Below are 16,736 nucleotides of genomic sequence, written 5' to 3'. Positions count from 1 at the left end.
GGACAACCTCCTGCGACACCAACGAAGGCAGCACCCTGCACGTTAGGTATTGCATCGCTACATGAGTCCTCATGATCATTCATTCTTCTTCCATATCTATTGTATCACCACAAAACTGGGTTTAAAGGGGTACTGGCGTTTGTATACATATTTCCTTGGCTGTTGGCAATACCCTTCCCCCTGATTTCATAGCAAGCGCTGCTCATGACTCCTGTGGCCACGCGCTTTACTTCATCGTCACTCAAACGTTACGTGTTTCTTTCTCTGTCTAACACAAAAATGGTGGTATATACAGATATCTTGATAGTATCTGTTACATGATCAATCTCTATCTCGCAGTGGGAAAGGAAGCTGGTACACTAGAGTCAACGTCGACACTGCAATAAACATCTGCTTCATATCCCAATCGCTTGGCACGTTTGCTTAAAATTTTGTGTCTCCGCGAATTGTTTAAGAGGTCGAAGTTTCTGAAGGTCAAGAAGATGATGATATGCTACTCTACCCCAAAAACTCCAAAATACATGGTCTACTGACCAAAGACCAGGCGTAAATCAATGAGATCTTGTCCAGAGTTTATGGGTCTAGATATCTCTCTGCAGCACTGCGCCACTAGATATTTTGTGCGCCCGATCTATCCGGGAACTCGATCTGCTTCAACAAATTTTGTGCCGCCGCTCGAACGCCGTCTTGGCTCACAAAGTGCATGTCCGGCAACACTTCCCACTTTGCGCCCCACACTAGGAAAGAAGGGAGCGGATATTCGATCTTGATCCACTCCACTTCCTCTCCTCCCGTTACCAAACATCCACGAACCCGCACTGGCGCGAGCTCGCCTTCGCCCGGCGACCACGAATGATGAATAGGAAACAGCGCATGGAGGTTGTATCCGCCCGTACCCGTCGGGTTGCCTGCGCGAACTAAATTCAGTGTACGCAGGAACCCTACTGCGTCGCGAAAGATACCAAGCTGCTCGTTCTCGGGCGAGAACATGGAGGGCGTGATGGGTGGACCGCGCTGGCAGAAAATTGCGGTGATGTAGTTACGCAGCGGTGAACCAGCGGGTGTGTTCTCGTACACCCACCTGACCGTGTCCAGACGACAAACGAAGTACTTTGGTTGCATCAGCGCCATACCCAATCTCAGCACCGTATTTTGAGTCCTCCAGATTCCGAGTTCGCCGGCCAATATCTAAGATGTGGGAGTAACAAGTCAGTGAAGGTCTCATATTCCGTTCGTGCATCAACATATCTTACCCACAGTTTCATCAGGTCCAACAATTTCGCGTCGGTTGTATAGTCAGGGGGTTGGCGCTCGTACAGCCATTTGAAGAGGGTCCGGAAGGTATCAGGTTCGGCGTTTGGGAGCAAGATGTCGCTTAGTATGATGCGGGGCAGGCCGTTGGGCATAGTGAATAAAGGGGAGACTTTTGAGAGGAGAGAGTGGTGTACGTCGAATCGCGTTGGATTGGCCTTAGGACCGACAACGAAGGTTATGGGTACGCCGACGCCTTGGTAGGTTGTATAGGGGGGCAGGGCCATATTCGAACAAACGAGATAGGGGTTACTTTTGGAAGGCTTGGAAGGCCCGTTGGACTTTTATCTTTTCGTAGTCGGATGTATCTGAATGGTCTGAGTGTTTGCTCATTGTTAACCGAGGCACCCTTTAAGAAAGAGGGAAGTGGGTTGATACAATTTGAGACAAGGCAACAACTTATCTAACATAGTGAAAGACTGTCTCGGAACGTGATTGTAATCCAAACACCGAGCTTCCACACACGGCTACACACTACTAGAATTCTGTGTTGCCTTAGAGCTTAGCCCTCAATTGCTGTTCAGCTGGAAGCATAGGTGGCTGGACAAGTGTTGGATTTGAGGCAGGGCTGATACCAACATGGTCTTTTTACGTAGTGTATACTGTAGTCATGCAGCAGCTGGGAGGTATTCGCTATTTTTCGCGTTCACGCAGGACGAGACAAAATTGCGTGTCTATGGCCAGGGCTTAGTATGTACGTACCGTACAACTTGGGGGGTTAGGATGTAGTCTGCAGAGACAAACTTTAGATTAACCCAGGACGAGACGAAGTGTAATGCATAGCTCTAGGGTGTAGATGTAAGTAGAAAATAACTCGCGACACGACATTGTAGTCTACGGGGACAAACTTAAGACTGTAGGTTCTTCTATATACGTCGTTCTATTAGACTGCATTACGATGTTGTTGACAATCGCGCCTCCAGCCCGGTGATCCTCCTTGTCGCTTACGAGATCTGCTACCCAATGACAAAGATCTCGTCCGGTCCAAGTCGAGCTGCTTCTTGCTCATGCGGCTTCATAAGGTGTGGAACGAATGCGACGCCGCAGAACTCAGCGGGACCTTCTCCATGGAGTGGTCCGGTTTCGTGCTCGGGTTCTGGCCATCGTAATATGTGAAGGGGGAGTTCGCCGTAGAAGACACAGACCTTGTCACCGGGCTTGCATCCTGGCGTGGCGATACCGAACCGGCCGCCGCTGGTATTGAAGAAAGAATGACCAGCAATACTATGCAATGTATTTACCCAGAGATCCGCCCGCGATTGCCGTTCAGCTGGAAGTTCGTGATAATATTTGAAATCTCCATTTCTGAATATACTCCATCCATCCTTGTAAGCAGTCACTGCTTCTGTAGAGATCCTCGTGTCCATGAGTAGAGCCATCAGGTACTCTGAAGGTATACTAACACTACCGTCTTCTGTGTCGTGAGCCGTTTGACGAGCCAGGTGGAGGCTGCGAGTTAAAACATCCACATTTGCCGCATGTATAGGATTGTCCATATTACGCTTTCGCATATCTACTTCCGATAAGTAGTCGTTACACCCGTGCAGCTCTTGATTATCCACGACCTCAAATATTGTATCCAAAAGATAACCGCAAGTGTTCAGGTAATCATTCTCCTTCCCAAACGAGATGAGCTTGCGAGATACAAATGGGATCTCCCGCTGCCTCGGGTCATTAGATTGCTGAACTTGAACTTCTTCTTCTACAACCTCCTGTAAAAGTTGTTTATGCTCTTGTTCGCTCACACGATCGGCCCAAGCACCTTTTATAAAGAGCCCACACGCTGGAACACCCTCCAGAGCTGGGCACCAAGACGGAGATGATTGCGGTCTTCCCTCAGTTGTGGGCGGCATTCTCAGTAGGCACAGCGTTTGCTCTGCGGCTATGATCGTCCTCGCGAACCGCATGTGCGTTTCCCAGAAGTCAGCTCGAGCGTTATCGCTGTAATCAACTTCTGGCTCCAATTTCGATCTGAGATGATAGCTCAACAATCCGGTGACTGCCCAGGCTCGATCCACCGGCTCCCTTACATGTCGGTCGCGTAGCGCATGGAGAAGGTAGGGTATTTGATAGATAGGTACCGCGCCGTCCGATGAAACTTCCTTGCGATATCTTCTCAAGGTTAGGAACTGTTCCGCAGATTTCCCTAAGCCCTTAAACATCTCGAAAAGCCGCGGCCAGTGGTGCATATATGCCTCGGTTCTAAACCACCCTTCACAGATGAATTCAAGAAACTCTTCAAATTGTAACCGAAGAGGTCCTAGCAGCATGACAGGCTGTCTTGCAAGAACTACCTCTTGAAAGGTCCATAGACGTTCAAACCACTCGTCTTTGCAAATTTGTGTCATACCAAGCCAGAAAGGCTCATCTGTGCGGAACAAATCCGGTTTCTGAACCCTGGGTTGAAGACCCTGATCGAGCATTGAATTCCACTCTCTTTCCATTTGCAATGCGCTGGAAAATCCGAGCATGAACTGCTCACTCTGCGCCGTGGGAAGGCCCATCCATATGACGACGAACTCAGCGAGGGAGTAGATTCGATGCATTAACGGTATCTGTACCGCCTTCTCTTCGGCGTCTTGCTGATTGATGCATATAGAGTCTAGCCAGTACGAGCGATAAGGGTACAGGTGCTGAAGCATCTCGTAAACAGTGGGTGTAACTGCAAGGTTCTTCCCATTACATGGGACGTTGACAGACGCTTCCGCTGCCCCCCAGACATAGGAGACCGCGTCGTATTCGAGATCATCCTGAAATTTGTGCGGGGCAACGGTCAACTGCAAACCATCGGCCCCGCGATGGATGGAGAGAAGTCGAATTTCATCAGGCTGGAGTAGTCGCTCGCCATAAGGTGATGTGGTATTTGCGCTATCGCAGGGTTCGTCGGGTTCTCCCAATACGCACTCTTCAAACTTCGCTTCCAGACCGTCAAGTGCCATTCGGGAGTCGGTAATCGTCGTTGCGCAATGTTTGTAAGCTGCTAGGAGGATGGTTGATGAAAAGCGGGGGCGCGACGCTCAAGTAGCCCGCCACGGCTGACAGCACGCAGGATGGGGGCTAAATGTGGCTGCCTTGCCGACCTGAGGGCACGACGCGGTGCGCAGCAAGCCACTCCAGTATCAGCCCGGAAATACTTGATCCTGTCCACAGTAGTGGTCATGAGAGGATGTAAGGCGCATGTACACACTCTAATTGAAAGATACAATACAGCGTGCTTGAAGTAGTAAGGACGCGCCCGTGGACTAGAAGGCCGACGAATTAGGCTAGAGCCAACCTTGATGATGTCATCTGATACAAGGAAGGAACTGAACTGGGGCGCTGCAGACTACATTATCATACATAACGATATTTGGCTGAGTTTTAACGCGATGTGGACTTCTAGGTTATCGGATCTGGATAAATGTGCAATCTGTTCCTTTGGTATGATGCTGTAATAGATCTGGAAATTGGAGCGCATTCGCGTCCCGCCCAGCGCATGGAAAGGCTGGCCGTGCTCGTCAATGTTGCACCAACATATTGATACGTTTGATTCATGTATTCGTGGGAAGATATATCGTCTTATGAACGTGATCATCATGGCCAATTCTTATTTGGCGGCCCCTGCAGCTTGAAGTAACCCGGCTGCAGCTTCTGGAAAACCTCAGTAGGGTCATACTTGCGGGCGATAGCCCTCAGCTTGTTCGCACTTTTCCCATAGCTCTCAACTACATTCTGGAACTGGCTGGCGTAGTTCATGTAGATGTAGTCATTGACCATATCCCTGCGCTTTGCCTCGGCCTCCATTTTCCTGACGATGTTGGCGTTCGCCTTTAACACGCGCTCATCGTCCTCCTTTTTATCCCAGCGGCTGCTCAAGTTTATGAGGAGAATTGGGCCGTCGGCGGGCACAAGGCCTAGTGCATTTCCGCCCTTCTTCTGCATTTGCGTGAGCTGTGCGACAGTGATGACCTGGAAGGTGTTCGCAGGTAGGATACCGGCAACATCTCGGATCTTCTCGAACTCTTCGAACGTGGCGTCGAACATGAACTCTACCATCCCGTAGTCTAGCTTGGATGAAGCAGTCCAGAATGAGTCTCGATAGCCGTTGGGGTTGCTGTCGTTCAGCATTTGCGTGAAGTTGGCCAGCGTGTTCAATTGTAAGGTGTCCTGGAAGGCAGGAACCGCGCGATACTCGTCGAAGACTGGAGCGTCAAGAACAGGGTCAGAGTACTCCAGCTCGGCAACCGCGATCTTTGTGTTCGAAGCGGCATCCAGGAAGATGGCTAAGAACTGAGCAGCTTTTGGATCAGCCTCTTTGTTCGACCCCAAGTTCACGAAAGCATCGATAGCAGCAGGGAAGCTTTCCTCAAAGAACCTTCTCTGCCCCCCAAGCATCAACGGGCCGTGAGCGAAAGTTTCGAGATTGAAGGTCGTGACGATGCCGACATTGTTGCCGCCACCTCTCAATGCCCAGTACAGGTCTGGGTACGACTTCTGGCTTGCTTGTACGATGCGACCCGACGCGGTAACGACCTCGAAAGACGCAACGTTGTCACATGCCCAGCCGTATTCGTTAGAGAAGAACGAGATGCCGCCTCCCGTCGTGAGACCTCCGATACCGATAGCAGAGACGCGACCGCCTATGACCGCAAGATTGTCCTTGGCCAGGGTTGAATAGATGTCGTACCAAAGGCTACCAGGTTCAATGGCAGCAACCTTCTTATCTTCCGACAGTGTGATCTTCTTCATGCGCTCGAAGATGACAGTGATGCCACCATCATTGCTCGATGCTCCAGTGAATGCTGCATGCCCTCCACTTCGTACTGCAAAAGGGCATTGAGTGAGACGCGACAACAGAACGAGAGTAGACACATCGCGTGCTTCCTCGGGTTTGAAGACGCAATACGGTTGTGCTTCGCGCTGTTGCTGTGACCAGAAGTAGTTCACAGCTACGCCGTAGCCTGTCTCTTCCTGAGTCTCGACCTTCGCATCACCGAAGATGCGTTCAAGAGCGCTACACTAAGGTGGTGGTTAGTACCATACCTGGAAAGAGATAACGCGTGAAGGCAGATGAGACTTACAGCAACCGAACATGAGCCTGAGCTGGTTCGCTTAGATAGGTCGGCTGGGTCAGGGATGTCGGAGACGTTTACACCATTGTCCAATAATGCAGCGGTAACATCAAAGTCAGGTGACTCGAATGTCTGTTGTGCAAGTAGTACGCTTGGGAAGAAGCCCAGGAGAACAAATTGACTAAATCGCATCATGGCTGGATGTTAAGTGCCCAAGAAACATGTGCGACAAACAACAACCCCACAGCACGACTCGGGGGCACTTTCTTATAACATCCTGGATTCCTTTGCCACGACTAAAGAGCGCATGAGCCCGCCAGTCTGGTGCTGCCGGGCGTGACCCCGGGCAGTGGCGAGCTGTGAGGCAGGGTGGGGACCTTCCTAGCAACACCATGGCTTGTCTAGATAGAATGTTCGCAGCTGGTCAAGATTTAGTCAAGATGCCAGTCGAGTAATGTACGATGGTACCTAGGTTGTGGCGGCCACTACATGAGTAGTTTCCACGACCAGCACGATGGGGATCTGGGGCTATCCTCAGTTGGGCCTAAGCCGTATCCCCAAGTACGCGTGCGCCCGCCACGATTGTGAACTGCAACTCAGATCGCCTATAACGTCTCGTGGAAGCTTAAACACTTACTGCATCTACACACTGATTCGCGTCAGTAGACATTTCTTCAGCTGCTGTTAGTTCTCATGGCGTCTCGACGCAGCGGAAAAACGTAGCCGTCGTTGCATGTGCAGAAATGTCCGATCGGTGAGCTTCATGCAATAAGTGGGTTGCATATATTTCAATAGCTGTAACAGTATTCTCGCTTACGAGAGATTCGTGGGTTCACATTGTGTCTTGAAGATGAGGGCGAAGAGGTCGTTGTTCCTGGGCTGATGAGGGGAGCGGCTCCGAAGGCCGGACCAGGAAAGCGGAGTGAGGCGTGGGTCAACACTAAGCTTGAACTAGCAACGGCAGCCCCACTGCTCGCCTTCGCTTTCTTATCGCCTTTTGAAGTTTACCGTCTCGCTACCTATGCTTTTTGCGAAGCTCTTGTTACCATAATCGACTAAGTCATGGCGGCAATGGCCGGCGCCGTGGACCCCCCATGGCCTCGCTCCTTCCGTCTGAAGCCAAAGCCCAATGGCTCGCGGGTGCTGTTCAGCCACGATTGTTTCCAGGGTCCGCAAGATCTACCCCCTGAGGTTCTTTACAGCGACAACTTGACCAAATCCGAACAATTGGCGCGCGACTTTCTCGATGAGGCTGTCGTGGGCTTTGACATGGAATGGGTTTGGCCAGAGACAGAAGTCCTCAAGGGAAGAGTAGCACTCATCCAGGTTGCGAGCGAGGGCAAAATAGCCTTGTTTCACATCGGACGTCATGACGGAGATGCAGCCGATCAGCTCATTGCGCCGTCGTTGCGCACGCTCATCGAGAGCCCCACTGTACTGAAGACGGGCCAATCTATCATGGGAGATTTCTACCGACTCAACAAGTACTTCCAGCTACAACCGAAGGGCGCGATCGAGCTGAGCTATTTCCAAGTGTTGGTCAATCCGGGCAGGCCAAACTTTAATTCTTCTTATTATCCAGGAGGTCTCAGAGGTCTGGTCGAGAAGTACTTCCCGGGATACACGTTGAAGAAAACTGAGCACATGCACAAAGATTGGCTGGCGCCGCTTGAAACAAACCAAGAGCTTATACAGTACGCCGTTGCAGATGCATATGCAGGACTTATGATCTACCATAGGCTGAATGCGCTACGACTGAACATGCAGCCTTGTCCGCCCCTACCAGCACGGGTAGAAGAAACTAGGGCTTACAAAGAACACACTTCGGGTGTTTTTCCTGAGCCCAAGCCAATTTACTTGCAGTCCATCCACCCGCATGGCTCAAGTCGACAAGCTAGTTGGTTCTTTTCGATGGAGGAAGATGATGAGGTGTCGACGGAACTTGATACTGATTCGAGAGCGTTGTACGATCGGCTGGTAGAGCTTCGTCAGAAGATAGCGAATGAGGAGGAGATACACCCTGGACAGCTCACTACTGACTGTACACTTCGACATATTGCTTCAACCCGGATTGCGACAACGGATGAGTGCATAAAGCTACGCGGGATCTTTCCGCAGCTTCGTAAAATATTAGCCAGAGAGTATGCTAAAGTGGTAAATGCTTTCCAAGAGGAGATCCAAAGTGCAGCGGCAAACCAGCAACCTGAACATGGATCTCCAAAGATTGGTGAAGATGCCAAAGGCACCGTCTCAGATCCTCCCCAAGTGCCAGCGGAAGAGACCGGCCAGGCACATACTGGACTTTCATTCTCCATGGCAGAAACTGGGATCGCTACGGACGAGCATACCGGCGGCGATACCGAGCCTGAGAGCGATGCCGACGAAACGAATGATGTTTCAGCAATTCATGCTTCAGCTGGCGTTGAACAGAATCAAGACACCGACAACCATAAGGATGATGCACCGTTAAAGCGAAAGCGTTCAACTAGCCCACAAATCGGTCGGCAACCTCCTGCGAAGAGCTCCTAGACGCCTTGCCGTGGACAACTATACATCCAATGACGCAATGGTATGGCTGTGGCCACTTAGCGGCTACGTGTCTACTCCATATGAGGAAGCAATTGGACATCACCCTCCTAGAAGTTTGCAATACCTTAAGGGTTTGGTCAGCTTAGGGTTCAGCATCAGTGTAGACTGCAGCGCATCTGTTCGGCTTTCCCTTGCACGAGGTGCATCGGGGATTTGACCAGAACGCGACCGGGTCTCAGTAAAGAGGGGCTTGTATACATGCGAGAGCGGGCCCAGGTCATGTCAGAAAGTCAGCTTGTACGAGGGAAGGCAAAGGAAGGGACGCCCCGCAGCTGACGGCCGAAGCAACGCAGATTAGGGACCAACGGGGAGTAACTCTTGGCGTATTTACTCATGGAATGACGGCTAGGCTTGCTTACTCGCGTTGATTGGACTGAGTAGGTGCAGTTGTCAAAAGAGTGTACGAGGCTGCCTGCTTGGCTCTCGCATCAGGCGTGCCTACCTAATGCAAGGCGTAAGCTGTGTATTGTACAAACCCCGCGCCCGTCCACAGCACTTCTTCAAGTTCTCAAAACAACCCTCTGATCCTATCTACCTTACCTTCAAGTGCAAATTGTCTCGGAACCCAATTAAAAATGCCGATCGACTCATCAACATGGAAGGGTTATAGCAAGATGGACGCCGAATTGGAAGCTGTGCGAGCCATAAGCAAGTCCATACACGCACTTCGCTAACAGAGTAAGCTGCTACCAAATCTACCACCGAGCAAGTCTTTCGAAGACTACTCATCGGCTGTCGAATTGCGTCAGTCTTTCAATGAGCAAATCGCTCAACTGATCGCAGCTGGTATTGTGACTTTCCCAGACTGGACCGGGTACCACAAATCCGAAATTCAGATCCCCACGCGCGATGGCGCATCGATGCGTTCGCTGGTGTACCATCCAGAGGGCCAAGAGGCAGGGCCATTGTATGTGTACTTCCACGGCGGAGGATGGAGTTTTGGGATGCCGGAGTATGGCGAGGGCATGGCGGAAGTTTTGGTAAAAGAGTTGGGCTTTACGGTCGTAAGCATTGGGTATAGGTATGGGCCTGAACACGTCTTTCCTACTGCCGCGCATGATGCTATCGATGCGGTCAAATGGGTGAGTTCATGCACAGTCATTTCTTCTAATTCCAAGAGACTGATTTACACATCTTCAGTGTGCCGAAAACGCAGCTTCGTTGGGCGCCGACCTATCCAAAGGCTTCATCGTGGGAGGAACATCAGCTGGAGGTAATCTGGCAGCTGTCGCAGCTCATCAAGTTGTTGACGACAACTTGTCTCCGAAGGTGACTGGCGTCGTCCTCCTATCTGCCCCGTTGTGTCATCGCGAAGCCATGCCAGAAGAGTACAAGCCACACATATCCAGCTGGGAGGACCACAAAGACGGCTTGGTACTGAGCCGACAAGCCATCGAATGGTTCTATGGCAACTACAAACCAGACCCTATGTCACCGTTGATGAGTCCGTTGATCTGGAAGACCCATAAAGGCCAACCCGCTACGTATCTGCAGGTTATGGGGTGAGTGCGATATGTCGTAGATGCTGAACAGTGCTGACGGGCGTAGGACTGATCCACTTCGTGATGAAGCGCTCGTGTACGAAAGTCTCCTCCAAGACGCCGGCACACCGACCAAGATGGAGGTTTACACTGGGTTGCCACATGGCGCACCCGACTTCTTTCCCATGCACAGCGCCTCGAAGAAGGCATTGGTGGATCTGAAGGAAGGTGTGAGTTGTATCATGCAGCAGAGCTCGGGTTGATACACAGCGAAGGATGTATGCTAGAATATGGCAGATCCTAGGCAATTAATCCATGAGGTTCGCGTCTAATGGCTAGATTCCACGTAAGGATAGCACATGTGAAGAGACAGCCTACTGACCGTTGCTGCCCTAGGGGCTCGCTTAGGGGCGGGACCCTGCTTGGACGCAGGTGGCCTGCACGCGTTATGGCTCCGTCATAGCGCGCCTTTCTTCTTTCACCCCAAGACACACGATACGGGACATCGTACGCCCGCACACACGACGGGCGACGTCCTGCACCGCAGGCAGAGAGCGCCAAGATGTCGAACCATCCGCGGTCAAGCCCCGCCGCCGCGAGGCCTGGCACTCCACGCGGGGCGCGACAAACAAACGGCGACGCGAACCTCCTTTCACACCCGCTCAAACGCCTGTCCCTGCACTCAGCCTCCAACACCCCGCTACCGCAGTCTCCCGCCTTAAACTCGCCCAGAAGTTCCGCTGACCTGCGCCGGACGCCCTCGACGCCCAACTTCAAAGCCAATGCCATCCAGCGCAGTCCCAGTGTAGCCAGTTTCCGCTCCTCTACGCCCACCCTGGGCAGGAAGACCTCGACCTCTTCCCTCCGCGGCGACCCTCCCCGACCGGGCACTCCCCGAAGTTCCGCTTCCCGCCGGTCGTCGTTCAATCCGAATATGCAGGCACCCATGCCCAAGAGCCCGCTGGGCCCCACACATGTAGAAGAGAAGCCACCTCTGCGCGCATGTGATGTCGCCGAGGAGTACTTCAAGAAGGAGCTGGCCCGACATGAGGGCATGGCAGGCGCAGTCAACGCAGGAACTGTCGTCATCGTGCACGACCAATGCTACGGCCATCGCTTCTCACGTCCCAAGACATCCAAGAGCCACCTCAGCTTGATCATGGAGCGACCCGAGAGAATACTGGCGAGTGTCTTGGGCATATCGGCGGCTTACGTACGGCTCGGCGAACGCCATGCTGAGGGAGACAACCCGCCACATCCACACCACAACCCACCCGAACGCGTCCCTTTCAAGATTCGCAAGACTTCGCGCGCCGTCGATATCACTTCGCAGGTCGTCACAAACGTACACGGAACAAAGTGGATGGGCGAACTCAAGACACTCTGCGACAATGCGGAGCGGAAGCTCGCATCAACTGGGAAGGAGCTGGCCAGGGACACTCCTGCAGTCCAAGGACAAGCGCCCAAGCAACAACTCCACGCCGGTGACCTTTACCTCTGTCCCGAATCGCTCAACGCTTTTCAGGGTGCTCTGGGAGGTGTCTTGGACGCTGTGGACGCTGTCTTCCAGGGAACAAGTTTAGGCGGCGGTCCTTCTAGAGCTTTTGTCTGCATCCGTCCGCCTGGCCACCACTGTTCTGACGACTTTCCCTCGGGTTTTTGCTGGCTGAATAATGTTCACGTTGGCATTGAACACGCTATGATGACATACGGACTCACTCACGCGGCCATCATTGACTTTGATCTGCACCACGGAGACGGCTCGCAGGCTATAACATGGGCGCGTAACAAGAAGGTCCAGAACATGCCCAAAAACACCCCCAACTGGAAGAAGACTTCGATCGGCTACTTCAGCTTACACGACATCAACTCGTACCCATGTGAGGATGGCGACGATGACAAAGTCCAGGCGGCTAGTCTCTGTATCGACAACGCCCATGGTCAGTCCATCTGGAACGTCCATCTACAATCATGGAAGACACCCGAGCAGTTCTGGGAAATCTATGAGGAGAAGTACTTAGTACTACTTGAGAAGACGCGTCAATATCTCAAACACCACACCAACCGCCTACGGTCCACGCCAAACCAGCCCGCCCCAAAGGCAGCCATCTTCCTATCTGCTGGTTTCGATGCGAGTGAGTGGGAGACTGCCGGAATGCAACGCCATAGCGTCAACGTGCCTACTGAATTCTACGCTCGTTTCACTCGGGACGTAGTCCGGTTGGCTGAAGAAGAGGGCACATCAGTGGAAGGGCGTGTCATCTCAGTCTTGGAGGGCGGGTACAGCGATCGAGCGCTCACTAGTGGTGTCTTCAGTCATTTGAGTGGTCTTGTGGATGGCCAAGTCTTGAAGGCCTCAGAACCATCCACCGGCCTCTCCCACTCCATGCGCAACAGACTTAGTGGAATCAGCATACAGGACGAAGACGTTCCCATGCAGTCTGTCGAAGCAGAGCTCACGTCCGTCAGCTACGATCCTCAATGGTGGCATACAGATCGTTTGTCCGAATTGGATGGCCTCGTTCCGCCTCCGCCCGTACATGTCTCGAAGACGACACGCACTGACCGTCTCGCCCATTTTTCTTCGCCCACCCAGTCCTACGTAGCCAAAGTCGTGGATCCAACCAAGATTAATCGTAGCCTTTCCGCCAAGTACGCCTCAAATCCATTGAGAGCGCCCACCCCACCACCACCGGAGGTTGACTGGGCTACTGCCGCCCATGCTCTGCGTACTTTGCTGGTACCATCGGATCGCCAAACTCGTAGCCACCGACCAGAGGATTTAGCCGAGGTCAAAGCCAAAAAGGAGAAGCCTGCTGCGTCTGCTGCGGCCCCAGCCCGCACAGATACATCAGGGCGACAACTGCGTGGTCGCAAAGCCGCTCCCTCCTACGCTGAGCCTGGTTCGGACGACGAAAAGACATCTCGTGTAGAATCACGGGCGAGTAGGCGGCAGACCATAGCCGACTTTGCACCAGCCAGCTCAGAAGCTCCAGCTCCAGCAAGCTCTGCTTCTCGTCGTATGAGTATTGCTTCGAGCGTCTCTTCAATCGGCGACAACAGGGGTGTTAGTCGTGCGCCAAGTGTAGCAGCAAGCCGGAGAAGTGTTGCGCCTTCTGCAGCTCCAGCCAACGGAGTTGCGATAAAGAAGGCACGGGGCTCAACAACGACGGCAGCTGCAGCAGCTCGTGCGCCTCCACGTCCAGCCGTTACGAGAATGCCTTCGACCCAATCAGTCAAGCCCAGTGCCCCTAAAGACAAAGAGAATGATGGCATGGACGCACTTACTTCAGGCTTAAAGCGGGTTACGTTGAAGATGCCCTCAAAAGAGGAATATGATGCACGGGAGAGGGAGAAGGCTAAGAAGTTGAAGGCTGCCGAAGCACCGAAAAGAACAACTACCCGAAAGCCACCGGCTGCTCGCGCTCCTCCAACAAAGCCTGCGACCAAACCCGCGACGACCGCAAAAAGGGGTCCAGGTCGTCCAGCAAAGACTTCCAAACCTGCATCCCCAGTTCCCGAAGCCCCGCAGATGCAGGTAGCTGCTTCTGCGCCGCTCGAACAGCCTCAGCCAGTACAGATGGACTCGTCTACTGTCTTGCCACAGCAGGAGATGCAAGCTTCCATGGAACAACCTCCAATCGATCGTCGAATCTCTGGCGGAATCGTGCAACCACCCACTGAGTTGCATGATATGGCTATAACACCCGAGCAAATCCGGGAACAGCTACCTATGGTAAATTCTGACCACGTAATGCACATGAAACATATGCTAACTTCACAGCCATCTTTCGTCACTGTAACAGAGCCACTCAAGGATGTTTCACCACCTTCCCGCGCCGATACGCCTCCGCCTCCACCCCCATCGAATCTTTCCGAGTTTGTCAACTACACTGCGCAGAACTTTGGCGGAAATTCAGAGTTTGTAACTCCGCACGACGCATCAGATCCTCAGGCCTCGGCAACTTTACAGTGGGTTGCCAATACACATGCTGAGGATACAAGCATGCCTGGAGTTCCACTCATGTCACCGCCAAGCAAGAGGGCTGATCTGCCTATCTTCACATCAAACGGCGCGATACCATTCGCATCAAACTCGAACGGAGCCATGAACTCACACACTAGACCGGAGGATGCCGGTGCCGAATTGAAGAAAGAGGAGAATGGAAGGGATATCTGGGACATACCCGACACGCCAGCTCGTTAGAGTACTTCAGTACTACAGCCCCTCCACTCGATTTTGTTCTGCTTTCATTCTTTGATCACGCGTACCGCGATGCGACATCGCGGTTGCGTTAATCAGTGGTCATTGCCGGCTTACGCAAGGCAGACTATACCTGACGTTTCCCAGCTTGGTGTTTATTGGTGGAGTTGATTTCACTTTAGCGAATCGGCGCGTGAGCCGTGACTATTTGGAGTTGTCTTTGTAGAATTTCTGTGGGGCAGATCGTCGATTGTAGCTCTACCTAGAATATGCGCATGTAGAAGATAGATACCCCCGTAGGCGAGTATGCGAAGGATGTAATTCGAAGTTTCTCATACTACAGCTGGCTTTCAATTGTGTTCAATGGCTCCTTGCATCGTCTAAACAGCTTTCAATGAATCAAAGCTGAACCGACCCCGCGGGATCGAAGTTCCAACACCACCCAAAGTACCAATACACCCCTCCCAAGATTGCCACAACCCCCAGGGTAGGAAACCCTGCCTAAGCGCCCGTCCGAATCCCGTACTCAGCGCCGGTGTAACTGCAGCCCCCGCAGGCGGCCGCCCAAGTACATGGTGTAGCATGTCAACATCGGTGTGGGCAGGCGCGGGAACCAATGATTAGCGTGCATTCCGTATCATGGGACAAGGTTTCGGTGCGGGGCAGCCAACGCGCGACATGCGCATCATGCACGTCCAAGGGTCTTAGCTTACGGGGCGTGACGTACTTCTGGGTCGCGTCCTTGATTGCGACGGCTAGTTGGTTGCCTGGGAGGAGTGTGTGTAGGAGGATGAAACGTACACGGGGATGGGGGCAGCTGGAAGATGGGGGGCGAGTACTGTACTTATGGTGGCTGATCCGACGGAAAGGTTGATACGCTTCTCCTTCGCTCCTGCCTGTACACCTTTTGACAGGACGCTTGGACGTGGTTTGTTTGCTGGGTCCCGGTACTTGATTAGGGCGAAGGCGTGGGCTAAGGTGCAAGTACCCGATTGACCACTCTACTCTTCGTTTGTTCAGCTTGTGCTACTTGTTTCTCTTCTTCCTCTTCTACCTTTCGCCCCCCTCCCACCGACAACACCACCGACATCTACACCAAAAGTTCCCCCATCCACACCCCAAACAAACCTCACAACCATGGCCGACGCCGCCCCCGCCAACGACTCCAACGGCGGCAGCAGCACGCTCAACCCCTTCGCAAAACGCACCTCGCACTCCGACCAGAGCATCCTCCTCTACAAGATCACCACCACAATCTCGTGGCTGCTCCTCGTCATCTCCGCCATCTACACCACCTTCGCCGCACCTTCAGGCCCCCACTCGCACAAGTTCTGGCACAACAACCCGCAAACCCCGTTCGCGCAGTCCAGCATCTTCACGTCCATCTACGTGCTCATCATCTTCATCCTGCAAGGCGGCTACGCATACGCCCTGTACATGAGCGACGAGACGTACGTGACTGCAGCTGCAAACCTCGGTTCGCACTTCATCGCCAACAACCTTCTTCTCTTTGGCTTTGTCCACCTCTTCACCCGCTCGCACTTCTGGCTCGCGCTCTTCTTGTTGGTCCTCAACTTTGGTAATCTCAGCTTGGCTTATTTCCGCCACTCTGCTGCCCCGAGGACCATCCATGTGGGTACTGTGAGTGGACCGCTTGCGTGGAACTTTGTTGCGTTGTACTGGGTTGGTGCTATTGCGGTTCACTCGAATCACTTTGCTGCGAGGATCGTGGCGAATGTGTTTATTTGGGGGTGGCTTGGGTATGGCATGTTCTTCTTGGTTGCGTACAAGGATTACACCATGGGCTTTGCTTTGAGTGTACTGGCTTTCTGTAAGTTTGACCTCTTTTCTCTATCGTGCGAAAGCGATTTGGCTAACTTGGCTTCTAGCAACTGGTGTCGGACAGTTCCTGACTCGCCCGCATCTCTTGCAGCTCCAATGGATCTTCGCTTTCTCAATCGGCGGTCTACTCTTCCTCCTCTCGCTTGCTGTTGGCATGCCAGGCCTGCTCGGACGCGATCCCTTCCCCCGTGGCCAGATCGTCAGCGAGGACCGAGAGAGGGCACCTCTGTTGGCTGATGACTAGGCGGCTGTTGAAAC

The 16,736-nt window shown here is 52.8% G+C and overlaps 5 protein-coding genes across 5 annotated transcripts; 3 read left to right on the top strand and 2 right to left on the bottom strand.

The window, feature by feature from the left end:
- Positions 1-609: 609 nt before the first annotated feature.
- On the bottom strand, positions 610-1,538 carry J4E78_001913 (uncharacterized protein; the record flags this gene model as incomplete). Its single annotated transcript, XM_049362566.1, has 2 exons — positions 610-1,188; positions 1,254-1,538. 2 exons carry the CDS (start codon positions 1,536-1,538, stop codon positions 610-612), a joined length of 864 nt encoding a protein of 287 aa, XP_049225158.1.
- A 3,346-nt stretch (positions 1,539-4,884) lies between these two features.
- Positions 4,885-6,557, bottom strand: J4E78_001912 (uncharacterized protein; the record flags this gene model as incomplete). The annotated part of the gene is made up of 2 exons (XM_049362565.1): positions 4,885-6,309; positions 6,372-6,557. The coding sequence occupies 2 exons, from the start codon at positions 6,555-6,557 to the stop codon at positions 4,885-4,887; spliced, it is 1,611 nt and encodes a 536-aa protein (XP_049225157.1).
- An 876-nt stretch (positions 6,558-7,433) lies between these two features.
- J4E78_001911 (uncharacterized protein) lies at positions 7,434-8,891 on the top strand (the record flags this gene model as incomplete). Its single annotated transcript, XM_049362564.1, has 1 exon — positions 7,434-8,891. One exon carries the CDS (start codon positions 7,434-7,436, stop codon positions 8,889-8,891), a length of 1,458 nt encoding a protein of 485 aa, XP_049225156.1.
- A 635-nt stretch (positions 8,892-9,526) lies between these two features.
- Positions 9,527-14,639, top strand: J4E78_001910 (uncharacterized protein; the record flags this gene model as incomplete). The annotated part of the gene is made up of 6 exons (XM_049362563.1): positions 9,527-9,586; positions 9,629-10,033; positions 10,092-10,453; positions 10,500-10,662; positions 10,980-14,168; positions 14,217-14,639. The coding sequence occupies 6 exons, from the start codon at positions 9,527-9,529 to the stop codon at positions 14,637-14,639; spliced, it is 4,602 nt and encodes a 1,533-aa protein (XP_049225155.1).
- Positions 14,640-15,773: 1,134 nt separating this feature from the next.
- J4E78_001909 (uncharacterized protein) lies at positions 15,774-16,722 on the top strand (the record flags this gene model as incomplete). Its single annotated transcript, XM_049362562.1, has 2 exons — positions 15,774-16,467; positions 16,526-16,722. The coding sequence occupies 2 exons, from the start codon at positions 15,774-15,776 to the stop codon at positions 16,720-16,722; spliced, it is 891 nt and encodes a 296-aa protein (XP_049225154.1).
- Positions 16,723-16,736: the final 14 nt, after the last annotated feature.

This window comes from Alternaria triticimaculans (genome assembly GCF_023758025.1).
Source record: "Alternaria triticimaculans strain BMP 0046 chromosome Unknown scaffold_2, whole genome shotgun sequence".
Classification (NCBI taxonomy): Eukaryota; Fungi; Ascomycota; class Dothideomycetes; order Pleosporales; family Pleosporaceae; genus Alternaria; species Alternaria triticimaculans.
Note: the sequence above shows the minus strand (reverse complement) of the source record. Positions and strands in the feature narration are given on the sequence as shown.